The sequence below is a fragment of the Lytechinus pictus genome, chromosome 10 (assembly GCF_037042905.1).
Source record: "Lytechinus pictus isolate F3 Inbred chromosome 10, Lp3.0, whole genome shotgun sequence".
NCBI classification, from domain to species: domain Eukaryota; kingdom Metazoa; phylum Echinodermata; class Echinoidea; order Temnopleuroida; family Toxopneustidae; genus Lytechinus; species Lytechinus pictus.
In genome coordinates this window covers 8,213,890-8,241,679 of record NC_087254.1, presented here as the reverse complement: position 1 = coordinate 8,241,679, position 27,790 = coordinate 8,213,890, and the positions used below count along the sequence as shown (strand labels likewise).

The 27,790-nt window shown below is 36.0% G+C and overlaps 1 protein-coding gene across 3 annotated transcripts; it reads right to left on the bottom strand.

Moving 5' to 3' along the window:
- Positions 1-640: 640 nt before the first annotated feature.
- LOC129269056 (receptor tyrosine-protein kinase erbB-3-like) lies at positions 641-26,903 on the bottom strand. Of its 3 annotated transcripts, none has more exons than XM_064105264.1 (13): positions 26,687-26,903; positions 23,071-23,164; positions 21,573-21,694; positions 17,418-17,612; positions 15,081-15,209; positions 14,319-14,446; positions 13,396-13,483; positions 12,287-12,420; positions 11,529-11,613; positions 10,125-10,249; positions 9,247-9,396; positions 7,368-8,626; positions 641-6,617 (listed from the first exon to the last, which is right to left on the bottom strand). In XM_064105264.1, the coding sequence occupies exons 2-13, from the start codon at positions 23,141-23,143 to the stop codon at positions 6,127-6,129; spliced, it is 2,979 nt and encodes a 992-aa protein (XP_063961334.1). In that variant the 5' UTR covers positions 23,144-23,164; positions 26,687-26,903; the 3' UTR covers positions 641-6,126. The 3 variants fall into 3 exon arrangements, with proteins under 3 accessions (XP_063961334.1, XP_063961335.1, XP_063961336.1); XM_064105265.1 differs by having other exon boundaries at positions 26,683-26,806; XM_064105266.1 differs by lacking the exon at positions 26,687-26,903 and adding an exon at positions 26,390-26,668.
- Between the last annotated feature and the right edge of the window lie 887 nt (positions 26,904-27,790).

Here is a 27,790-nt window from a genome sequence, read left to right as displayed (position 1 = left end):
AGCCATGTATGGCTAGACAGAATATTGTGAAAAATTATACTTAGTTCAGAGATGAATACAAGGTAGACAGAGAGATGGGTTGATGGATGGATAGAAGGGTGGATGGATGGATGGGTGGTTGGATGGATAGATGGATGGATCTAGATGGGTGGATGGATAGATGGGTGGTTGGATGGATAGATGGGTGAATAGATTGGTGGATGGTTGGGTGGATAGATAGATGGGTGCATGGATGATCGGTGGTTGGATAGATGGGTGGATGGATGGGTGGTTGGATGGATAGATGGGTGGATGGATAGATGGATGGTTGGATAGATAGATGGATGGTTGGATAGATGGATGGTTGGTTGGATAGATAGATGGATGGTTGGATAGACAGATGGGTGGATAGATGGATCTAGATGGGTGGATGGATAGGGGGGTGGATGGATGGGTGGGTGACATCCCGAGTGACATGTATGGATGGATAGATCCTGTGTGATGGATGACTGGACATTTGGATGAATAGAAAGAAAAATAAACAAATATATAGAAAAAAAACCCAGATAAATAGAATAAGACAGACAGATGGATAGATAGATAGTAAGACACTGTAAGACAAAAAAAACACAGAAAATAAAATAAATTCACACATATTAAGTTGTAACATTTGATGATAGAGTATTTTATTCTTCTACAAGAGTAAACAGATAATTATAAACTTCAAACAAATTCCAGAGTGAAATATATCAAATAGCTAGTTCATCATATAAAAAAATCATAAATCAATTATAAATGAATATAATAAATTTTCTTTACAAGAAAAATAACCAGAGATTTCTCTTGATATGTTATAAATCTTTCCCTTTTTTTTTTGGGGGGGGGGGGACAATCAGAAGACAATCATTAAATACCAACCTTATCATAAAGTAAAAAAACCTTTGATTTAGCCATTTCAGATAATTAAGTAACCCTACATGATAAATTATTAAAAGTTATTAGAAATGGGCTAACAAATCCGATTTGTCCATTAAAAATTGATTTTTGAAATTGTAATCATTCATAACATATTATTACTACTGTACATGCCAATATTTCACACAAACTTGGTAAGGTAAAGCCACCATGAAAATTTCGGATTGAACAGCATTGGTTATCAAAATGCTTTTCATAGTATAGTTTCGTTCATATTTCTTTGATGACAGTAATGACACTATCAATCAAAATGAGAAAGAGTCAAGCACAATTACTTCCTCTATCGATATAATTACCAGTAGCTCGATAATTAATTAAAAAACTCATATTTCTTGACTGTAGGAATATAGGTTAAGCAATAAAATAAAACATATACTAGCTGTACACAATTTTGGATTGTTATTTTCAGGTGAGTGTTTCATGAAGCATCTTGTAGATGATTTTTACTGACAAATTTGCTCTCAGCCAATCAGATGCAAGGACTTCAGTAGCTTATAACATATAGTAAGTGACAATCACAAACTATTTTTTTCATGAGAATCTCTCCTAAAAAATAGTCAAGTACAAAGATGTAATATAATAGTTAAGGACAGTGTGTCCTTCCTCATAAAACCATGAAAATGAATCAATATACAAATCTAACCATCTCAACACATACTAAACCTAGCACTATAATTATTTCATGCATAGCAAAGTACTGTTGTTTAATATCTTAAAAGAAAAAAAGTATTTTCCATTTTTTGTCTAAATCATCATATCACTGGAAGTAATACATATGAATTCAAGTTTGCTATTTGTGAAATTAAACTCAGTGAGCTCAAAGATGATAATCTAATTCAATTATCTAAGTCTAACCCTTTGTCGTAAAAGTGACACTGTAAAAATAATAGGCCAAATTCTGTAAAAATAATAGGCCAAATTCTTCAAATTCAATGAATTCATCCATTCTCTTATAAATACAACTAGAATCTATTTTCAATTACATCTTATTAGCATTGAAATTACACTATGTTTTTATTTTCACATTTTAGATTCGATACAAATGTATCTCAACCATGAATAAATCAAATTTCAAATCCGAAATCCCCTTGGCGATCATAGAAGCACATCTTCCATTTTTCAATCAAAACAATTCTGGATGTAAACTTATTCAAAAGCTAAAATACACCTCTCTCATATAGCAAGGGGATCAAATACATTAAAAAAAACATTGTCTGTACTAAACATTCTACACAAAATTTAATCATTAATCCACAGCAAATTTACATGTAAGAGTTGATTAGAAATAATATATCACACTTTTCATAGCAAAAATAGCAATATGACATTGACAATTTTTTTTCTTCATATTACACTGAATTTACAAAAGAGGTATAAACTCCATGCATACATATGCAGAAGATGTTCAAAGCTGCTCCCACCCTGGTTTTTCATATACACACATACAATCAACGTAAATAAGTGCACATGCTTGCCATTCACTCATCATCAGATAAGAGCTCAAATGCTCTGCTTTTTAAGAATCTTTTTGAATTTTCTGAACTTTTATGTGGCAAAAATAAAATGCCAAAGCAAAAGTGGTAAGGCACATGCACACTGGGGGCTTCTTGCATTAGATCAGACATACATGTACATGTTGACAGTTCACAATAATATATACTGTAAGTGCAGTAGTGCATATTGCCCATGTGTGTGCACACAGAAAATAAGACATGGGTTCAAACCTCTTCTGTGAATTCAGGCTATAATATAGATCTACAAAATTATATTGATTTTTTTATCATATCTCTGCAATGAAATTTTTCATATATACATGTAAATATACTGAATTGAGATTTGATCTTAAATTTCATACAATTTATTCACTGTCTGCTTTCCAGAAAGTGTTCAATGAAGTGTTTCATCAATTGATTTACTTGACAAATGTCTATTTAACCAATGAGATAAAAGCATTTCAGTAGCTTATAAAAGCTGTCTGTACAAACAATTGAAAAAAAAATCACTACATGAATGCTCCCTAAAGAAGAAAACAAGGGTCTTCATAACAATGAAGATGAGATAAGTACTAGTAGAGCCTTCTTACAAAATAGCAAGTAGTAATGATCACAAGATCTTGTTTAATGTTTATAACTGTACATGCAAACAATATCATTAGCAAATTTTAACTTTATACAAACGTGTACAAAATCTACATTTGAAGAAAAAATAGTTATGTCTTTATAATAAAACGTTACTCAAAAATATTGTAATAAAGGTCACTTTTACCAAACAAATTAAGACACATTCTTGAAATATTAAAGTAATAAAGCTTAGAGCCTTGCTAGGCCAGGATTAGTCTGCAAAAATTGCCTTCTTTTCATCGCTACATAAACATCAGTCTCACTATTATACAACTTAGAATACTAACTACTAGATGCCCGGTATCTATTGTATATTTGTATTTTAATTATTCAAAAAGAACAAGTCTATCAATATCGTTTTAATTGAACTACAAATCAAGTACTAAATCTCCTCCATTTGACAAGATACATAAAATACAAAATGAGGGTGTTTTACATACAATTCCATGGACTTAATTTCAGTTTAACAATATGTTTGAAGAAAAATCATATAATTCAGAATAAATACTTGCAAGGGCAACAAAGAAAACCATCCAAATTACATGGGGGAGAGCAATTCATTCAATAATGTCCAAATATCCCTGTAAATATATGAAATTGAAATTGATTATCAAATTACCTTATAAATTAGAATTCACATTATTACATGATTGTCTTGACTATTTGTTGTTAATTTGTAATTTGGATACATAGTACCAACCCCTCATTAACTATTGCAGTTAAACCAATATGGAATGCAGTACCCATGCCTACACACATGTATGTCAGTGAAGGATATATAATGGCAAAACTGGCTACATTGCAAAGAACATAAGGCATGACCAAGACAGAATTAGTATGATTGGCAAAAAAAAAAGAGGAAGAAAAATAAAGAAGATTTTACAGGCAAGACTTTGATGATTAACAAAAGGAACTAGTATAGGGTATTTAAAGTGCTTTTTGGCAAAGTGTGTCACATACTACACAGATAATTAAGTTATTACAGGTTGCAATGTTTAAGCTTTAAATAAAGGAAACCACAATTTATTTCTTTGATGCTTATAATTGTCAGACAGATATCTTTTCATTATTACATATTCTTTGTTAATTTATCATAAAGTTTACATTTAAAGGATGACAATAGTATTCTCCTCAAATAGTTGATGACAGTTGAAATGAAAAATGATGAAATGTGTCTTTTTCAAGGGAAATTAATGTTTTGTAAAGAATTAGTGTAATTTTCGATGCATTTTTATTACTAAAGGAAACATTTCCCCTAAACAACCTCAAAGACTTTTACATTTTATTCCATGAGGTACTGATATAATAATTTTTGTATTTATCGAGATGGCAGATAGCCACACGCCAATTGGAGTAATCTAATTTGTAACATTGCGAACAGGTAGAAGTTACAAGTCTATATTAATTATAAATCAAAAGCAGTTCTTGTTGATCATGGCAAAAGCATCGATTATAAATGTGAATTATACTTTTAAGAAATATCACAGACTACCACTATATATATTCCAACTGCATCCTTCCTCATTCGAAGAATTGAAAACTTGATTCTTCAAAACAATCATAGCAATATCTTCTGAAGTCCCTCAATTGCATTAGTTATCATTATTTTTTTAAGGCTATTAATATCATAATAGGCTATAAATTGGAAGGAAACTATCAATAGACTGGCTGACCTAATGAATGTTAGATCATGAATACAACATTAGAATACAGGTAAATTGAATAAACTGTTAGTACTGTCAATTTAAATAGATCTTTCATGCAATAAGTAATAATATTTAAAATAGCGTGATTGATATAGCGCTTTTTGCCAAAGGATACGAAGTGCAATTATAATCACCCCGGCTTTAGCTTGAGCTACCACTTTTCAGCAGCGCTCGGTGCATTCATGGAAAAATCCTGACAGCTATCCATTCACCTCCCCAGGGTTTAGTGTGCCACAATGTGGATCAATTTCTTGCTGAAGGAATTACACCATGGGTGCAGTTCGAACCCACAACCCTTTTTTTTCAAAGTCCAGAGACTAAGCCACTGGGCCACAACCCTCCACATGAATATTATGAAATAGATTCTTTGCAAGTGAATACATTTTAAGTTTGGTTGATAATTATATTTCACTTTAATTCAGAGTACTAGAGGATGGCAGAGGTAGAATTTAACAGAAAATGAGTGCTTATATAACAATTATAATAAAAGTGAGTTTAATTAGCTGCAGCTTTGCTAAAAAGTACTGGCTTGGCTTCAGAGAGAATCTCTTAGTCTTTGTCAATTTACAAACTATAATATCACACAAAGAAAACATGCAAAAATAATCACATAAACGACCTGAATTTAGTATATTTATATTTTGTCATTTTGAATAAAAATATTGGTGGGAGTACATTACAATCTTTCTCAATTGCACAACCATGTTAACCATTAACGTAAATATGTACCCAAAAAAATCTTTAAATGAGTCTCCATTTTTATTAATGATGCACTCTTTCTTTTCCTGAACAATTTTCAGATAAATTTGTCATACCCTACAAATTCTGTATATCTATCATCTACAGATTTTGAATCTTCCTCTATTAAAATGCATGTTATCATTGAAACACAGAATTTCCAAATTTCTCTCTAGAAGATGAAAATGTTCACTGAAAGATATAAAATTTGATGTGGGTGAATACGTACTTTAAGAAATGAATACAATATTAACAAGCATTTTCAAATAGCTACTGAACTGTTGGCATGAATCTTTTCTCTCTCTCTTAAGAATACAATGTCTACCAAATCATGTGTGCAAATGGAAACCTTTCAACCTTTCTTTTGTCAAATAATAAACTATATAAGAATAAACAACACAAAAAATGACAATACTCTTCAGCTACCAGTACTGCCATGTACTTCTACATATCAATTTGATGTACTGTAACCACTAATGACAATATTATACAATATTATTCTAACCTTTGTATATATAAATCTCTTGTTGACATTTCACTGTATGATATACTATATGCTTAATGTACAATTTGGTTTTTGAAAGAAAGACACTGTCTATAAAGATGTTTTATGATTCTTTGCTGACATCCTCGAAGGAGCCAAACTCGACCAAAGACTCCGGGCTCTGCGGTGGGACAACCACTGCCTCCTCACCATCCTTGCTCACCTGCAGTTCTATGGTACCAAATCCTGCTGTGAGACCAGGGGCTAGTCCAGGTCCTTGATCTAGACCGGATCCGGAGATATCAAAATCCAGGAGGTTAGTTCCTGCGCTGGAATCAGGAGGTGCTGCCGAAGAGACGACCTCGTCTTTAGCCATCTTGCTTGAGCCGTTGGTCATCACGGTAACACGGGATGCAGCGTCCCCGGCATCCTTTCCATCTTCATCCTCATCATCCTCTTTGTGGATCTCGATGGATTTCTTCTTCTTCCCTGATGTGACGGTCAGCATGGTCATACTGAAAGGTTTCTTTGCAGCAGTGCTGACCTCTGCGTAGCCTTGGGGTGTCATATCGTGCTCAGCCACGGGAGGGGTATCGGTGGAGTCTTTTTCATGCTCTATATGACAGAGATATGAAAACATAAATGCTCTAAATCAGTTGGTCTCATAGGGATGCATGTGTTTATTGTGCCTTTTTCATGAGTGAATGTCTTTTAATGGAATAGAACTGGGCCCCAACAAAGAAAGGAATGTAACAAGGCCTAACCAAATTTTGTATGCTGTAACAGAGGAATAAAATCAGAGTTAGTCTGCACTTTTTTTAATTTCTGTTTTGTTATTTAAGGGGTGATATGGATGAGCTGCTAGATCTACTTCTATATGGAAATTGAAATTTCATCAAGGAGAGTGAGTTTTAATAAGTTTTATTTGTAAAGAATTGATGAAAATGGTTGTCAGCACATTATTTGGAAGGGTGAAATTTGAATTAAAAAATGAAAGGAAATTTACAACTAAGGTCTGTCAGCTTATCACAAAAAGTCACACACACATAATCGAGATGCATTTCATTTTGGTTTAGTTTACCTAATTGCAACTATTTCTTTGATGTCACTATGTTAAAGTGAATTTCAGTTTAAGACGTATCATCTGTTCGTTGATATAAATATTGTGCTAGAACATTGTTAGGAGAGTGTTAGAGTGAGCCAGGTGCTACTCAAGAGTGGCAGAACCTGAAATGTAATGTTCACAGACTACTTTAACCTGAATATTTATCTAGTGGGTCATTTATCTAGTGTTTGATGCAGGTCTACATTTGAATGTGAGGACACAATATACAGAGGTGTTGAATCACATAAAAGCAATCATACCTGTCAATCTTATAGCACCAAAGCTCTGCAGGTCTTTCTTTTCCTCCCCATTCTGTGCCATCTGCTCAAAAGAAATATCCTTCACTGCCGGACTGTCCACATTGACACCAAAACTGACAGACGCCGATGAGCTATCAAATGGATTTGAAGGTTGAGAGAGATCACCAAACAAGTCTGAGGATCCTTTGTCCCATCCACCAGGTGTGGGTGTCTCCAGGACAGAGGACATGCCACCTTCCGATGGTGTCCCATATGAGAGCATGGAACTCTCAAACTCCCCAAACCCGTTGTTCCCATAATCCTGACTGTCTTCCAAGGATTTGTCGCCTGCGGACTCGACCGCTGACACAAACCCACCTGGTTCTGATGAGGAAGTGCCGCTACTGAAAGGGTTACTTGACATGGTGTTGAAAGACTCGGTGAACGTGACTGTGCTATCATTGGCCTCTAGGAGATTGCTAACGGCCGTATCGTACCCTCCAGTTGACAAACTGGTATCAATAGAAACTTGCATATTGGGTTCTTGCGTTGGGGGAAAGGGAGTACTGGCTTCAACAGGGTTGACATCCTCCGAAGAAAAGAAGTCGGGGGTCTTTGGTGTCACATCAGCATTTTGGACACTGTCATCCAGTCCAAAGGACTGACTTGAGGACTGTTTATCTCCTTGTGGTGTAGGAGTAGGAGTGTCAAAGGCATCCTCAAAGCTTAGTTCATGAGACATGTTCCCTCCTGCAGGAGGTGCCGTGTTAGCTTGCGGTGTTGCTATGCTTGGTATAAGTTCAGAAACAGTTTCGGTTTCCTGCACGTTCCTGGGTGCCGGTTCTTCCGGCTCATCAAATGTAACTTCAAAAGGTTGACTCTTTTTAGCTCCTTTGGCAAGGTCTTCAATCAGCTGATCTTCCTGGCCAGTTTGGCCAAGCGATGGGACAGTCACATCCACGCTGACTGTCTGTTGTGCCTGCTTCTGAGACACATCACTGACTGATGACAAGGGATCCCCTTTAGGCATGCCAATGGAGAGAGGATCACCACGACCAATCTCAACCGATAAATCCTGTTGGGGAGTCTCCTGGGAAGCCTCGCTGCATTCCGATGAACTCTGGTTGGCCACGGCAGGCTTGAGCGCGTTCCATTTTGTCTCAAAGTCTTCCATCTGAACTCTATCTACATTCTTTTTAAGGTGGGTGAGCAGCTCATGGACTTCTTTGACTGTAGGTCTGGTGTCACCGTCCATCCAACAGAACATCATGATCTCAAACCTACAAAGATGGAAAAAACATAATGGAACGAATGAAAATGATTTCCCACACTATCAATCTTGCACTTGCACCTTAAAGTAAGTACATGCATCCCACTATAATTATGTGAGATCTTCCTAAAGTGATTATGAAAGGGTGAAATGCTATCAAATTAACATGGCTTGAGCAGGTCATCAAAGGAAGTAAAAGTTTAAAAGAATAAATTGTTAGGTCAGAAGTACAAAAATTGGAGTATTATATGGAATGTACCTTTATTTAAAATGGGTATGCCATGAGGAAAATACTGTATTTCTTAAATGTTGATTCAAACACACCATGAATCTAAGGGGGGGGGGTGTTTTACAAAGATTTAAGTGAGACTTATGAGCCTTACTTAAATTCCAGCAGCATGCTGTATAGAAGTGATCATACACTGGTCAAATCACGCTTAGAGGAAGCATGCTTCTGTGTATTAACCAATACATGTGCGCATTGCATCTCATGTGCACGTCAGCATTTAAGCATGACTCTTAACTCTTTTGCAAACACCCCCCTGTTTCGTTAACTGTAAATAACCATCTTATTAGTATAACGTTTCCTTACAACTGTCTCTCTAAAACAAAATGATAAAAGTCACTCACCATCTGTCAGCATACTTGAGGTCCAGTTTTGGTTTATCTAGTTTGATATCTTGATCCATCACGACCTGCTTCAAGACTTGTTCATCGCTCAGGTTAGGGTAGGGTCGGTCTGCTGCCGTAGACAGCTCCAGCATTATCACACCAAAGGACCTGGTATAAAAATAATACACATCATCAAAGCAGGCACAATTAAAAATAATAAATTTTCAGGGGGTTACTTTTCACAATATACAGCCTAAATCTGTACCACTGGATAAACTTTAACATTGCAATGAATGGGAAATTTTGGGGGCTCTTATCCATTTTCCAGAGCCCTTTTTATTATTTTTTGGGGAAATCAACCTGAGTCCCCGTGTAATTTTTCCTGCATCAAAGGCATTAGTACAAATAAAAATTCTACTTTATTGCTAGCCTCGAGGATGGAGTAAACTCCAAATTGGCTTCAAATCACAGCCGATGATAGCGTCAATAAGACCTTAATTCAATATTGCTTTCATTCCTACAGAAAGACTGAAAATAGACTGGACCTTCCATTTTAGTATTTATACACTATTCTGAACTCTGACCGCTAAAGATTTTAAAGGCTGGAATGTTCACATCATATGCTTTCACAATTTCTTCAAAATATCGCATCACAACAGATAGTGTGCACCGGGCTTTAGGCATCTCGTCCAAAGTTAGAACCACATCGTTAACGCAGGAATCCTGAAAGCCCCCTTCCATTAATACCAAGTCTCTCATTTCATCATAGACACAACAATTGGAAATGCAGAAAAGTCACATTAAAAGATGCATAGCACCTTTTACATAGTGGGATTACTGCTTGAATACGTGGCACAGACTTAAGTCAAGTTACCTTAATCTGCCAGCATACTCACCAGATATTTGATTGCTTGGTGATTTTCTTGGGTTTGATATCTTGGCCTCTGATCTCAATGACCTCCGGGCCAAGCCATCGGATAGGCACTGCATGGCACTCGTCTTTGGTGATATAATAATCCTCCTGTAAACCAAGAAAATAAAAAGAGAAAAATGATAGATGTGCAAAAATATTGTCATATCATAGCTACTACTTAAACAGTTGCTTTTAGTGATATACCGGTACATGTAAAAATACAAGAAAATACAACATGAAAATGGCCAGTGTTCCAACTCTTCATATCCTTATTATTATTATGATAATTATCACTAACAGTTTTCCCATTAGGTACAAAGTGCTAACAATGAAATACAAGACATATTATTATGTAACCTTAATACTGCGAATAAAAGCTTTTCAATGCTTTTCTGAATTTAGTTTCTGATGAAGACTGTCTAATTGTAAGAGGTAAATCTTTATCATATTTCGAAGCTAATGCAATGAACATTCTACCTCCAAGTTGTCCAAACTTTGTTTGCTAATTATAGAATAACAATATTGAAATATCATGGCACTGAAACTCCAACAAAAATACTGTGTTGGTGCCATGACATATCAGCTTTCATGATATTTTCTCAGCAGAAGTTTTTTGTGTTTTAGACAAGACAGACAAGAAATCTGACCTTAAATGCTATAAAACATAGACATTATCCCCATGACCCCAATTCAACTCACCAGGGTCCCAGGGAGAGGGTTATGAAAATATATTCCCTAAACAACATTTTATTCCCCTATCTCCACACATGTTAGACAAAGCTGAAAAAGAGGTTATGTGAACATTACCCATCTATATTTTATTTTGAAAATTATCAGCTTTGGATGATATAACACCATAAACATGGTTTTTACAGCAGGTGATAAAGGAATACCCAAATATGCAAGATCATACAAATAATGCACGTAAGCGCGTGCATGCAGGGCCAAAAAATGAACAATGTGCGAGAAGAGCCAATGGATATACCGCACCGAGGTCCGCAGGACCGAGTGCGGTATATCCATTTGGCGAGTTGAGCACAGAGTTCATTATTTAGGTCTGCTATGCACAAGAATTTGTGCATTGTTTGTTTTAAACAACCCCTCTCCCCCATGTTACTGAGTTGCCCTGAATGCTATATTTGATCTAAATTCTAGATAATTCCAGACCTCGCACTATTCTGCACTCTGACGTCAGAGTGCAGGATAGTGCATTTTGGATGCAATAGTGCAATTTGCTGAATATCATGCGATCCGATTTGGACTTATCAGATTATAGAACATTCTTGGGAGTTGTATAATGTGCAGCCCTATAAGTAGATTACAAATTTTGGTTCCTCTTGCATATTATACCATGTATGAAATTATTTGATGATAAATGATTACTTACAGGATATTTTTCTAGAGCCAGTCCGTAATCACCGATCTTGACAGATGTATCTGAACAAACTTGGCAGTTTCTTGCTGCTAAATCACTGTAGCGGAGTAAAGAACAGAATTTCTATCAAATAGGAAACGAGGCTTTTGTAATAGACCCATTGAAATTTTGTGCATGAAATTGAAAAAAAAGTGTAAATCCCCTGGCAATTTTGCTGGAATTCCACAAAGAACTGCAGCGCTAACATGTGACATTAAATTATCAAACATTCTATCTTTTTCATTGCCCCTTTCAATATCATCAAGTAAAAAAAATACATGTACATTACAAATAATCAACACATATTTCCTCTACACATGCTTCGAAGAATATTCTGTAACTAGTTCTGCAACAAGCCAGTGTTTAAAATTAACTCCTAAATCAAGCACAAACTAATTACATGTATTTCATTAGCTGATATTGTAACCGAGCTGTGTTTGAATTTCTTGTGGTGTGTTGTTGATAACAGCTCTTTCTGGAACGGGCCAAGGGGCACTTAACTTGTTCTTCAGCTAATGAAATGCGCATAAAATGGACTGCTTCATTTTGAGGATTTTATTTAAATGCAACAGGCCACAGGGGCCCATATGTTGAACTACAAATATCAGGGGCCTGTTTCATAACAGTCAAATGCTTGGGCGATTTCAAATTTTGGAGATTTGTTACAGAAATTGTCCATCTGTTCCTATAACAAGTCTTAATGAAAAGGCGCCCTGAACTTTAAAACTCACATATGAACGAAGTCGGCTTGATGAAGCCAGAGTAACCCTGAGATGATATCATGAGCCATACGTAGCTGGACATCCTTCTGGGCCATCTCTGCCACCATGCCTCGATTCTTGCGTAAATAGTTCTTCAAGTCTCCCTGAGAAAAGCAATATAATAGATACAATATATATTAAACCTATACATTCCACAGAATACTCCAACAAGAGTCCAAGGCCCTGTTGCGTAAAAATTACTACTAACGATAACTATCATCTAATGGTAACACCCACGGAAGCCGTGATTGTGATTGGCTGTTGAGCCATCGGAAGACAGAATTCAGTGAAAAGAGCCTAGAACTAGACTAACATGCTACAAGCATGCAAGTAGCGGCCAACATGTATTGATTGTTTTTTTGTTTTCTGCAACATTTTTGTTGTTGTGTTTATGCCGAACCTTAATTAAAGTGCAGTTATTTGTTTTTCAGTAACATTTCGGTTGCTTACGGTTATGCCCTAAAAACAAACAATATAAAATGAACAAATATGGTGAATTTGTTAAACCATTGGAACTCTGTTCTTAGTGCAGACATGGGTGTGGCTAATACACAGTGATTTAGGGTAACCTGGTGAGTGCTTTATAAAGCTGTTTAGAAATTACGAGCAACTCTATGAATGACTGGTGATCCCTTCTTAGCAGCTAAAGCAACATCAATGAGAATTTTGCGTATATCATTTACCACAAAAAATGATCACCAATTATTTGTACAGTCGCTCATAACCTATGAACAGCTAAATGAAACACTCACCACGGCCCCGTCTTACATAGGGTTGCGATGGATCAAAAAAATTCTCAAATGACCACTGATCTGAAATTGTATCTTTAACACGTAAGAATTGTAGATCAATCGCAGTTTGAGTATGATTTGAAGGGAACTGGCAATAAGGCAAAATGTGTAAGTCTGTATTTCAGCTGGATACCTTCGGAATCTCGCTATGAAGGTGCCATGTATCTGTTCATAGCAGCTTTCCCTGCATTCCCCATTATTTTGTCTAAGATGAAATGTAAGGATTGGTAAAAAAAAAAAATCTGTGTGATTCCGGCACAAGGTGTGTTTACAAAAAACCTGACTTACGTAAGGTGCATACTCCAAGACAAGTAGAAGAGGTATGCTTTCAATGCACTGACCAAGCAGCATTAAGACATTGGGATGGTTTACTTCCCTGAAGAAAAAAAAGAAACAGGATGAAGATACAAAGATGCTTTTAAGTGAGTTCAAAAAGGATTAGATGTTTGGTGGATGTGTAGAGAGTGATTAGAGTGGAGATGTACAAAGAAAGGGAGAGAGGGGAGAGATGAAGCATAAAGACAAATAAACAACTACACCTTCACACACAGCACAGGTAAACTTTGAAAGTAGGTGTATGATTTAAAATCACTCTGTGAATAAGCAATGACATGAGATTTGGTAAGCAAAGGTTCAAGGACAATCTATCAAGTCATATTATACCACAGCTACATTGCAATAGAAAAATTGACTATAATTTTGTTTTGTAAATCTTATTTTTTTTATTCTCCCAGGTGTTCCTACTTTTCTTTGTACCTGAATTAATCGCTCAATAGATACAATGATGATTCTATAATCTCTGCTAAAAGCCTAAAACGATGGTGATGATGGTAACAATGATATTGTGATGATGAAGATGATGACGAGGATGATGATGTCGAGGATGATGATGTTGATGATGGTGATAATGATGTTGATGACAATGATGGTCATGTTCTCCTTGACAACACTAAAAGTAACCTTTAACCCCCTGCTAAAGGTCACCTACATGTATAGCCTCACTTTTTACCAAGGCCCCATAACGCAAAGCTTGGCAACTGATCACTGGGCTAATTTTTACGTTTAATTATACAGAATCATCAAAGTAATCAATTTTAAAAAAAATCAGCCCATGATCAATTTCTAAGCTTTATATCACAGGCTCCAGAAATATTTCCAACATCTATGCACACAATACTATAAGCAGATTTCTATCACATCAGTTGACTTACCTATATGGTTGTACTTCTTGGAGGAAAAGGAGTTGTTCTTCTGGACTAGCTGTGTCTCTGAGTTGCTTGATGACAACACGTGTCTTACGCATCCCTGGGTGTAACCTATGTGCTTCACCTTGCAATACCTACAAAAAATAAAAAAAATGAATAAGTCAGAATTCATTCATTTCACAATACATACGCCACAAAGTTCATTATCATGAGAGTCCTTGCAGGTCAACCAACTTACTTTTCGCTATTGGACTATGGACCTACACACATCGTGAGAACAGAAAAATTAAAGAATTATCTTACTACACAATGAATGCCAAGTGCAGGGAAGAATGAAGATTGTTCAAAATGTGCAGTGAGATCTCAGAAAAACTGTAGTTTTAAAATGAGTTTTGTAACCATTTTGAAAGAGAAATATTGTAATTTTATGCATGGTGTTGTGTACACAATGGTCAACCAATGTGTTAGGATTATGAATGATGTCACAATAGGGGCGGAACTTTATACATAAATGAAAGGTATTTTCAAAGCTTTGAAATTACAAAAATTATGGGTTGGTCAACTTGAGGTGCACATTAGCTTTGAGTTTAATATTAACCATTAATAGATTTTGTGGGGTGTAATTTTGCAAGATTAAGTGTATGACTTTGTTGAGTTGGCTAATTCAATTTCGAAACCCAGTTTTAAGTTACATTTTAGTAATGCTTGTATAAATTGCTTCATAAATGTTTTGTATTTTTATTACTTTACAATAATTAAAATTCCTACCTTGCCAAACCATCCATTGCCAAGCTCATCCACATAGTTGAGTTGATCTCTCGGGAAGACAAACCTAGGTGACTTCAGGTGTTTAAGATCCCCATCCTGTTGGCCTGTGTCATTAAGTGCTGTGCTCACCTGTGAAACGTTAAATGTACACGTACCATACATCATTCATAACTAATATGAATTCCTTCATTCAATAAACTAATCTTTGGTCAATCAAGATCTCTGCCCATTTTTTTTACTGACTTAGGGAAGAAAACAAAAGATGACTTTAAGGGGGTGTTGCATGGAGCAACTTGTCAGTCATTACTTGTTCTAAGCCAATCAGATGCAAGAATTTCACTATCTTGTGACACTTATTCATGAAAAATCACTATTTATTCCAAGAAATACTCCCCAGATCCCATTCTATTGACCTCTGTCTTTTGTCAGTGCTGTGCTCACCAGCAAAACATTTAAATTACCACAAAGAATTCATAAACCGTGTAATCCTTGGTCAAGCCATACCCCTACCCATTTTCTTTACTATTGACTGAATTTTGTTATTCATGCCAGCTTTCCATTGCCATGAGATTTATTATTTGTTATAAAGTGTCAAGGTATAGTGATTCTGATTCTCGCCTTCAAGTCAGAGGATTGTGCAGTGCATGCAGGTGTGTACATTCCAGGCATTTGAAAGAGGGAGACGGGGAAACCTAGGTCAATCCGAATCACTCAAGGTAACCGGCATGTATCATAAGATTGGCCCAAGGCCTTCAGAAGTGGATGAAATTTGTTTCTGGCCTACGTGCTAATGGTGGCAACTCGAATGTACCTGTATATATACATGTCAAGTCAAACTTGTCTATTAAAGCCACTCAATGAATACAGAAAAAGTAGCCACTGAAGACAAGTGGCCTGTCCTTTCAATGAGAGATGATGTTGGTGGCCATTAAAGATAGGTTTTTAATAGTTAGGTGACCACTTTGGACAAACTTGACTGTACAAGTGAGTAACAAGATCGCAGATCACGTGAGATCTTGTGGCATGACAGTGCAGCCTAATGTACATGACGTGCATGATGCTAGTCTTGCCTGGTGTTAAATTGATACAAGGCTTTCTTTTTTATTCAAATTCAAATGGTATTGTTCTATGGATACAGTTTAACAAAGCAGATATTACACGCATGCCGAATGTCCCATTTCATAAATTACATTCTGTATTCACTCTGCCAGCTACATGTACCATAAGAGGGTCGAGTAAACAAGGCACAATAGTTGTGCAGTGAGTCATTCAATTCTTTTTTCTGTTTCAGTTAATCCACTTTTTACTTGCATGATCTCTTGTTGTTTACTTTTTGGTCTAGTTTCCTTGTTGTAATCAAACATTTTCAAATTTATGGTTTGCTTTCCTTGTATAAAAATGTTATAGTTGAGATGTGAATGCCAGTGGGTGTACATGTATGTTGAATGAGTAATCTGGTGCTATTCTACATCTTTAAAGCAAGGATATTCATTATAATACCACGTCCTTGGCCATTAATTAATAAATTTTCTTTACCCACAAACAAAAAACAAGCTACAGTACAACCAATTTCCTCATTTTGTCTGTACTAATAAAGATCAACAGATCATGAACTGCATTTATTTAAGTTAAGAGATGTAATGTGAAGAGGGAATGATAAAAATAGACACTGAGTTATGGGACATCAGGATAACTTGGTCACTGTGACTCGAGCGACAAAACAGAGGTGCAAATCATTCTGCAGAAATCATTGCAGAATATTACGATAAATAGCATCTATCATCAGGCAATAAGATCATCTATTGAACAAGGTTAATGAAAGATAAATTGGTGAATCGCCATTTGGTCTACACCAACTATTTCTAAAATCCATTTGGTCTAGTCCCACGTGGTCTAATCCCAGTCTGTCTACAACCAATTCATCTACTAACCATTTGGTCTAATAAAAGAAAATGCCATTTTATGTATCATTTGCTTCAGTCACCACTTAATCTATTTTATGTCCCATTTTGTCTAATTTCCAGTAAAGTTGCACCCGTTTGATGTAATATCCACTTGGTAAGATACTACTTCATCTACATGATTGGATGAATTTGATATGAACAAACTTCAATTTGACAAAGGGCAGAAATGTAATATGACAGAGTGGAAGAGAGCAATTTGGGCATTAGTCCATACAGCAGTTAGTTCAAGCGATGGTTGGACCAACTGGCTGTATTGGACCAGATTAATATCACACCAAAATGGGATTAGCCATGCTTGATTTAGAGGATCCGAGAAATAGACCATCTGATAGTAGACCAAGTAGACACAAACTGATAAACTGCATACATGTACCTGTGGTAATCCATGGCTGGTCTGCAGTCTGGATGACAGGTCAGGCAAGGCCTCGATACTGACCGTCTCTGATACCCCACCAGGTGGGAAGGAAGGTGTGCTCTGTGTGGGTGGACTGAAGTCAGCAAAAGCATCGTTGGTGTGGCTCTGGTTGGTGTTGTGTCTTTCATCATACTCTACAGACTCCTCATATTTCTGCAAGAATACAACAAAAATATGCATTGCATTAAAGGGATGGTCCAGGCTGGAAAAATTTATATCTCAATATTAAATAGAGTAAAATTCACAGAGCAAAATGCTGAAAATTTGATCAAAATCGGATGACAAATAACAAAGTTATCGAATTTTAAAGATTTGCATTATTCCGGTGGAACAGTTCTAGGTATGTCTTTATGAATATTCATTAGGTGGACTGATGATGTCATATCCCCATTTGTTCTTTTGTATTTTATTATATGAAATTAGGTTTATTCAAAAATTTTCTACCAAGAACTAAAACAATTGGATTGACAACTGATTAAGTGCATTAGTTATTTATTGCTGCAACTTATTTCATCATAATGGAGACACATCATTTACACATGTATAAAAAAATGAAAAATCTATGATTTCATGTAATAACCTAAGAAAAAGCAAAGTGGGGATGTGACACCATCAGCCCACGTAATGAATATTCATGACGATGTGCATATAACTCTTTTCGGGAAATATTGATAAACTTTAAAACTTAATAACTTTGTTATTTATTATCCGATTTTGATGAAATTTTCAGCATTTCGCTCTTTGAATTTTACTCTATTTATTTAGATATATTTTCAGCCCGGATGGTCATCCCTTTAACAATCAAAGTTAGGTGAGTTCTCCTTCAAGTCAAGTTAAAATTTAATACATGGAATGTATTAGATATTAATGTATTTCTTATTAATATTTTTTTTAACAATAATAGTGTTCATATAAAGGCATATTTGGCCCTGATTACCCAAGCGTTGTCAGTATGAGCAACAACGCCACTCTCCCAAAATAACCAAGCTCAGTTATGTTAGGGAATCATTTTTATGGTATCGTATCGCAATTTTCTCTATATTTTTTCAAAGGCTGCTACACAAATTTTATTTAAGTTTAGGGTAACGGATTATTTTTACAGGATTATACATAGTTGAGAGCTTTTCTCTTATTTCCAAAAATGCTGATCAAATTTGTTTAGTATTCCATCTTTAGTTTAGTAATCCCTCAAAGTGTCTACATGTATGAATATTCTAGTTTATTAGATCTACTAGATTGTTTATAAATGCCCTAATATGATGTGAAGGATATCAATTTGAAAATGTATTTTCATTTGACATTTTCCTGAAAATTTGCTTCCTCAGGGGTGCAATACCCCCAAAATCCTGCTAACAGACATGTATTCTATGAACATTAAACCAAGGCCGGAGCTCACAGACAGGCAGAACCACAGGTCTACAAACACAAGGCACACTGCATACCTGTATGTTTACCATGTCACAATAGAAAAACTAGAACATTCACATCTGACCTTTGATTCATCATCCCTGTTTACTCAGAAACCAACACATATTTAATCCCACTCAGCCAAGCACTTCAAACTTTGTCCTCGGTCTTAAAAATATAAAAGCAAAACCAAAAGGCCTACATAAACTTTATTACAAATTTCTTTACATTATGTACTAGAGGATATTGAAAGATGGTAAAAACAAAAAATTACAATTTCCCAAAAACTTTATCAACTCTTTAAGATCTCTAGAAAAGGACTTGTTGAAATGCACAATCCCCCCAAGATATATCAATTGTACATTCAACAGAATTTCATGTATCAGCAATGATTTTTGGGCAGTTCTGAGCAATTCTTTTTTTTACTAAATTGGTATGAAAATGACTATCAAATTACCATGATATACAGAGAGGCTTCGATAGTTGCGTCTGTGGTCTATTTAACCATCCACCCACGTCATATCATAATATTAATGGAATGCAATGTCAATAAAGGTTTGTCACACAGGATATTGAAGGAAAAAAATATGAAAATTGACTACATGTAGGTGTTGGATGAATCACATGGACTTAACGTATCCCACAGTGAAGAACTACAACAATAGCATGAGAGAAGCCTTCAGATTGATAAATAAACCCTTCTTTCATTTTTTGCTGCTCTTGTTCATGAAATAATATAATGAGTTAAAAATACATGTACATCATAGAGTTCTATAATCCCATCTAACATAAAAGATAACATTAACATTTAAATTGAATGGATACATGTAAATAATTATCATATCTGTACATTTAATCCAACACAAATAACTTGCAAGTATAGCTGAATTTGAAAGGTTTGCCAAAGCAAAGCAGTTGTGACTATGAGCCAAAATCAGTGCAGGTTTCTACTAAAAAGGTGGAAAATGTATGCTTCCTCAAAATCAAATGCAATATTTGAATTGAAAACTGATTTGTATGCATCATCTATCTAAAATTAATTTGTTTTTTAAATGCCATTATTTAGTAATGCATGAATTTCTAATGGTGCCACTATATTATTATTATTACTTATTGACATTTTTTTTTCAATTTATTCTACAAAAAAGTATGTAAGGTTAAATATTTTCAAAACCAACCATTCTTTATGACAGGAAAACAACTCTTCTCCCCCTTCATTTAAATTACCGTAAATGTTGAAGCAAAGGAGTTTTAGGATACAATACATTCACCATTTTTGTAATTTCTTGTAAAATTGCAGATATAACTGATCATGTACTTGTAAGTCATCTCCCATCATCAAACTGAATATCTAAATTTGAGAGTAACTATCAAGTCAACTACTACAAGTAGTACTTTATGTCACACAAGGTGTTACCACAAAGTTGTGGTTAGACATGATGGTGATTTCACCCATTGCTATTAAAGGCATTCTCCAATGTGATGAGGTAATTAGAAGAACATTTCCAAATTTGCACTCTGTACATTAATACACTAATTGCTGCTTTGTTCACTTCATCAATTTCAAACTGAATGGTACATTAGAACCTCATTTCCCCGATAATGCAATCCCATTAAATGCAAAGTATACTACCCCCCCCCCCCATCCAAAGCATGATGGTGAGGCATGTGTACACCACTTACAGAGGACAGTATCATAACCAATAACTTTCAAAGAAACGTACTACATACAGAACATCAAAAAAATAGTGATCCTACATGAATATATTCCAATGCTGACTTTTCATATAATTTACTTCAATATAGTAGGTTAACTGTGATCCATGTCATACCGGTACATATTCTACATGTGTGTAAAAGAAACAATCAATGAATTATAGTATAAAACATTTTTCATTTAAAAAAGTGAAAATAAAAATACACTTTCATTCAATCCATGTATATATGGCCCATAGTCATACATGCTGAAGTCTCCCAATACATGCAACCTTGCGAGTCTAGACTAAAAATTGCACCTTTGTAGAGAAGAGCTATCCAGGCTCCCTGTGGTTCTTTTCATCAAAATCAAAGCTTTTGCTATAGACACAGAGACCTTGACACAGGTTATGCATGAAGCTTCCTCAAACAATAATAAAAATAAGAAGCAAACTACTTGATTCCAATAAAGCCAGCACAGTTTAGAAATTATTGATAACATTGCAGATGAAAAAAAAAAACACATTGAAACTTGTGTATATCTCACCCTGGTTTTTACAAAATGATTGAAAAAAAACAAGTTACCTGAAATTACATTGATCTAATAACCATATTTGTGTACGTTTTATGAAATAGAGACATATAGAGATGATTTTTTTTAAATACAAAAAACATATTTTTTAAAGAAAAGACGTACTGCCGTATTTTGGTTGCAAAAACGTACTAAATACGTACTACTTGGCAGCTCTGTTGATCTGATCAATCGCAACTATGGAAAGCGAGCAAAGTCAACATGTAAAATGTATGTATGTTCAAAAAAGTTTCTAGATCTGAATTGTATATCCATAAATTCATTGATTTCTTGACAATTTGCTGTGTTCGCCTTTGTTTACAAAGGACATTTTGAAAATTTCATGTAGAAAAAATTATGACACTGATGGATTTCCATAGAGTTACAATAGATTGGATCAGTCGTAACTCTTTGTAAGACGGGGCCCAGAAGTTACATACCAGAATACTTGTCTTTCCGCAACAGCAGGCACACCCAACCACTGCCAAGACCAGGCACAGAAATGAAGCAAGTGACAGAGACACCGAGACAAGAAGGCTGAATGGCTCTTGGTCCTCGGACCCTGTCAAGAAAGATTTCAATTATTTATTTATTATCCTGTTGAATACTGAAGTTTGTAATTTCCATAGGCTTTGTACACAGATCGTCTGTTTCTTGTAGACAACAGGTTAAGAATGGCAATTTGTGCATTTAATAATACATGCATGCATCGCTATCAAAGTTCATTATCATTTATAAGCCTAGTATTGGGACAATAACTTTAATAGTCCTCGATCAGTGTAGATAGCACACACACAAGGGACCTGTCCATAAACTTGTTTTAAATGACAAATTTACAATAGCAGTTTAAAGCTACTGAAATCATTCAATTTGATTCCCTAATATTAGAAAAACTAGTATTATAGAAATAACTAGTGCACTTGTTGTTATGAAAGTCTTTATGAAATGGGACCAAGAAGTGAAAATGGAAAAATTATATTGAACTGCACAATCTAAACTGCAGGTTCCATGACATTTGCTCCGGCGACAATTGCTCCACACTAAATTCCACACACAAATGACCAACTTCAACCCTGGGTTTAACACTATACCCTACCCTAAACCTAACCTAAAATCGATTTCAACCCTAACCCTACATCTTAGACGAAATTAAGCCCAAAGCAATTGTCGCAGGCGCAAATGTTGTGTCACCAAACTGCAACGGAAGGATTAAAACCATTTAGATTTACAAGTGAGATCCAGGGAAAGCTGTCATATTTAGATAGTTTTAAATCATTTTGAAATAGAAACATCATTGATTCATGTAGGATTTGAAGCTTGAGATTAAATTCAAATTCATTACCTGCAAAAATATTTGATTACCTTCAACACAAACAGTACGTACATTATGTAGATCTAGCTGATTCCTGATTATTTTATCACAAAACAATACATAGTAAACATATATATATTGGATTTTATTGCAATAAAACTATCAAAATACAATCACAAGCAGTCAAAGACTGAAATGAGTGAAAGTTTACATGTACAAATAGAAATATAACAAAATATAAAGTAAACATTATAAATAAATATTAAATACAATACAAATTCATACAGATGAAAAAGAAATTTATCATAAATAAATACCAAAGGCCATAACATAATTACTACAAAGTGTCACCAATGAAGAATACGGGGAATGAAAGATTAGGAAGAAAGAGAGAGGAGAAGAAAAAGATGAGAAAGGGGAAGAAATAGGGTTAAGACAAAGGAGAATGGAAAGCAAGAGGTGGAAATTGGAAAGAGAATAAGAGGCAACCTTAAGAATAAAAAACTCATTATACAATACAAGACATTTAACAATGGTCACTAACATGTAAATAAAGTAGTAATTGAATCGAATCGAGCACAAAAAAGGGAAAAGTAAATCTGAGGAAATAGACTCCCAGAACATACCTGTGAGTGGAGCTGCAAGACATCCGCTGAAGATGGTGCAGACCAGGAGCGTGCTCACAATTATTCGAAGCATCCTGCTGAAACAGGTTTAAATCTGAAGAAGAAATCACAAAATTTAGAACAAGGCTTTGACATTATTCTCTGAATATGACAAACTAATTGGATGAAAATAATTCTTTCTTGTATCATAACCAATTTTTACTTCATGTATGTAAAACAAGGTGAACAGTGTAATTGGAGAAAAACGAGCTGGCATGGCATCACAACCAACATCAACAGTCACATGAGTGCGCACATTAAATTCTAGTTTTCTCTATCTATCTAGCAAATATGTATTCATTTCAAACATTTTTCTTTGTTAAAGATGCATTTCAAATTGATGAATTACAGTGCTAATGAAATGCAGTAGCCTATACTTTCATTTTGGGATTAAGGAATTTAGCATTAGCAATGTAGACTATCACCATCATCAGCATGCTTAAACTCAAAGTGAGAAACAATAATTTTACACATTTTGTGGATGGCTGGTCAATAATGGATATGAAGTTCATAATTATTTGGGTAAAATCTCAATTTTAAATTCTCATTTTTAGAATTAAAAAAGCCATCTCATCTGGATAAAACTGATAAAATAATCCTTCTCATCATCAACCAATCCTCACCAATAATATTTTCATTATCATTCATTGTCTTAATGGTGAAGTCCTATGTTACAATCACAAATTCAAAATCAGCATCATTTCATCATCGTCCCACCAGCCATCATCTTTTTTTTTCCATCACAATCAATCTTATCATCATCCATTGTCTTTAATCATCTGATTTTGCAATTGGCGTGATTAAGATTTGAAAGTGTCAATCAGTCTAACCATGGACCTATTACGAATGGACATTCAACGAATCCCCTCCTTTGACCCAAAGACCGTCGCCGCTAATCCTTTTATAAACAGAGCGCTGGCAGCTGACACCCGTCAAGCCGGTCGTAAAACTCGCTCTCACTGATGGACAGCGGAAATCAATTGTACGTTGCTCCTACCCATTGCGATGTTGTTCGTTCACTTTATCAAAAGCAACGCACAGCAGCGAACGTTAGCGCAATGAAAATGATAGCAGAAACAAGAAAACAGGCGTGCATAAACGTATTTTTTACGTACATCGCTAACAACCGGAGATGAAATGCATTGACATCACCTTGCAGATCCGTATATCTACGGCAAAAAAGCAGTTGAAATTCGACGAAAAAATCTGCGGAAAAACGTTAACATTTCATCTTTTTCGGACAGTATTGATGTCGATAGTAGCGCTTACCTTCGGTCAGAAGTTGATTTTCATTTGGGCATAAAATTCCACAGGATTGATGAAATTTAACAGGATTTTTTTTGATGGACAGACGACAATCGCACATTATAGACAGCCTAAAGTAATGTACTGAAAAACCGGATATGAATTGCGCATTGCATTCTAGGTAATGTAGGGACTTTCCCTATTGGCAATCGGGGCTACAACATGACCGTCTTTGGTCGAAAGAGGGCCAGTGATCAATCGGTGACGATCATCGGCCGAAAGGAGCTTGTGTAAACAATCGCCCCGGGCGGTCGTCGTAAAAACCGCGTAAAGAGAAAGTTAAGGGTTAGACAGCAATTTTGACAGCTGGAAACAGGTGGTGGTCATAAAATGCTCTCGTTGAATGTCCATTCGTAATAGGTCCATGGTCTAACATTGTAATCAATTTCACCAAGGCAAGACATCAGACTGATAATCATCTTCAATGTTGTCAACATCCAAGACTAAGTCTCATCTTCTTTGCCTAAACTCAAGTTGGGTCTAACACTACAGTTAGACCTACTCTTGGCTTTTTCCTATTTAGATCTAGACAGCTGGCAGCCGTCTGTTTCGAGGAGTTTTTTTAATTTTTTAATTTCTCCTCGTACACAGACGGCTCGCTATCGTGCAGCCACCATTAGGGGACTTGCAATGCAAAATCCCCCCGTCGGGGCTCTTCAATTTTTGTCTTTAATGAATCAAACTTTTGAAAATAAACGCGTCCAAAATTCCCCCGTCGGGGCTCTTCAATTTTTGTCTTTAATGAATCAAACTTTTGAAAATAAACGCGTCCAAAATTAATATTCCCTCTTGGCATTAATTGCCAAAAAACGGGGAAAAATCCAGTTAAAAGGAACAAAAACAATGACTTACCTCGGCTGTCGCGCAACTTCACCTCCCTGTTTTATCCGAACTTATATACATCCGTCGGGGCTCTTCAATTTTTGTCTTTAATGAATCAAACTTTTGAAAATAAACGCGTCCAAAATTAATATTCCCTCTTGGCATTAATTGCCAAAAAACGGGGAAAAATCCAGTTAAAAGGAACAAAAACAATGACTTACCTCGGCTGTCGCGCAACTTCACCTCCCTGTTTTATCCGAACTTATATACATAAACATATGGCCATTGAGTCCCCTGTACAGATCGCGCTAGAACTTCGGTCTCTGTATTTGGTGAGTGAAGCCAACGGAGTTCAGCTTTCCCAGAAAGTAAAGCTACAAGCATACAAAAGCCTCGTTCGCCCACATGTTGAGTACTGCAGCTCTGTGTGGGATCCCCACACTAAAAGTAACATCATTAAGGTGGAGGCAGTCCAGAGACGTGCTGCGCGGTTTGTCACCAACAACTACAGCCAGGAGAGTTCTGTTACAGCCATGCTCAAAGCTATGGAATTACCCACCCTTCAACATAGAAGGCAGGTGAGCAGACTGACCATAATGCATAAGATAATCCATAATAATGTCAGCCTACCGCTTCAAGAGCACCCGAGCTTCAACAGAAGGGATCCGAACGCAGCATGTACAAGGAAATTCAACTCCCTGACCCTCGAAATACCATTCTCAAGAACTAATTACTACAAGAAATCCTTCTTCCCTAATACGGCAAGGGACTGGAATACCCTCCCATATGACTTAATTCTATAACCAACTCACAAATATTTAATAACAAATTGATATTGATAAGTCTCCAGCTTGACTAGGATGGTCTTCTCTAGCCGACCTCTATTTCCTCCAAGTTGAGTGATGTTCCAGCTGGAGCTTTTCAACATACCAACCGTGAAACCGTGAAACCAACATAACAGAGACCGAAGCTTTTGGTCTAATTTAAATCTAGTACTAGTAGTAATGTTGCCGGACTTGGAGATCTGCATTGACAATTGTCGATTGTTTCGAAACAAGATCAATCAACGTTAATCTTTCTTGCATGATCTGAAATTGAAAAAAGATTGCATTTAAAACTTCTATTTCTTGAAACATGGAATCTAGACTCTAACTTTTTAATAGCCATTTCAAGAGCAGTTGTTGTTGTTGTTGCATTGCACTCTGCGGTGCATCCCGATCCCGGAGCCTGTCATGTCCATTGGCATTGGCAGTCAAGTGCTTGGCCTACATTGGGAGGCGTAAACTGCGTCTGTGAAAGGTATTTGGCTACACAGTCGGTACCGGTACACAGGTCACAGCTGACCGACACTCAGCTTACTTTGCCTCTGCCAATTTAGATGTAACTGTCGTGTTATGGCAGAGAAACATATTATACGTATATTCTGAAAAGTAAACTGAAAAATACCTACACTCGGCAGGCCGGGAAGGTAAATCATGACTTCATAACACTAACAGACATTTAAGTATTTCGCTCCGAACAGATCAACTCCTCCGCAAAACTCCTCCGAAAAATACAGAGAATCATCAGCAAAGATGGCGCACACACAATCGAGTAACGCAATGCTGCTGTATTTGAGAGAAGGTTGTGAAATGAAGGATACCCAACCAATGCATGAATGGTAGTTTACGAAAATGCAGTTTACCGATTTCGGATACAAATTAAAATGGATGGAGAGGGAGAGAGATGGATGGATGGATGGATTAATTGATTGGTTGAAAATTTCGTCCACATGCAGTTTACCGATTTCGGATGAAAAAAGTGATCGATATCAGTGATTAATTGATTGATTGGTTGGTTGGTTGGTTGGTTGGTTGGTTGGTTGGTTGGTTGGTTGGTTGGTTGGTTGGTTGGTTGGTTGGTTGGTTGGTTGGTTGGTTGGTTGGTTGGTTGGTTGGTTGGTTGGTTGGTTGGTTGGTTGGTTGGTTGATTGGTTGATTGTCATTGACTGGTTGATTGATTGATTGATTGTTCCGGGATAGATGGATGGAGAGAGAGAGAGATGGATCATGGATGGATTGAATGTTTGATTGATTGATTATGGATGGATGGATTGAATATTTGATTGATCGCGTCATTGAGTGAGTGAGTTGGTTGTTTGCCTGATTGGTTGATTGTTTGAAAATTTCGTCCACATGCAGTTTACCGATTTCGGATAGATGGATGAAAAAAGTGATCGATATCAGTGATTGATTGATTGATTGGTTGGTTGGTTGATTGGTTGATTGATTGGTTGATTGTCATTGACTGGTTGATTGATTAATTGATTGAATGATTGATTGTTCCGGGATAGATGGATGGAGAGAGATGGATCATGGATGGATTGAATGTTTGATTGATTGATTATGGATGGATGGATGGATTGAATGTTTGATTGATTGCGTCATTGAGTGAGTGAGTGAGTAAGTGATTGGTTGGTTGTTTGCCTGATTGATTGATTGATTGATTGTTTGAAAATTTCGTCCACATGCAGTCTACCGATTTCCGGGATAGATGGATAGAGAGAGAGATGGAT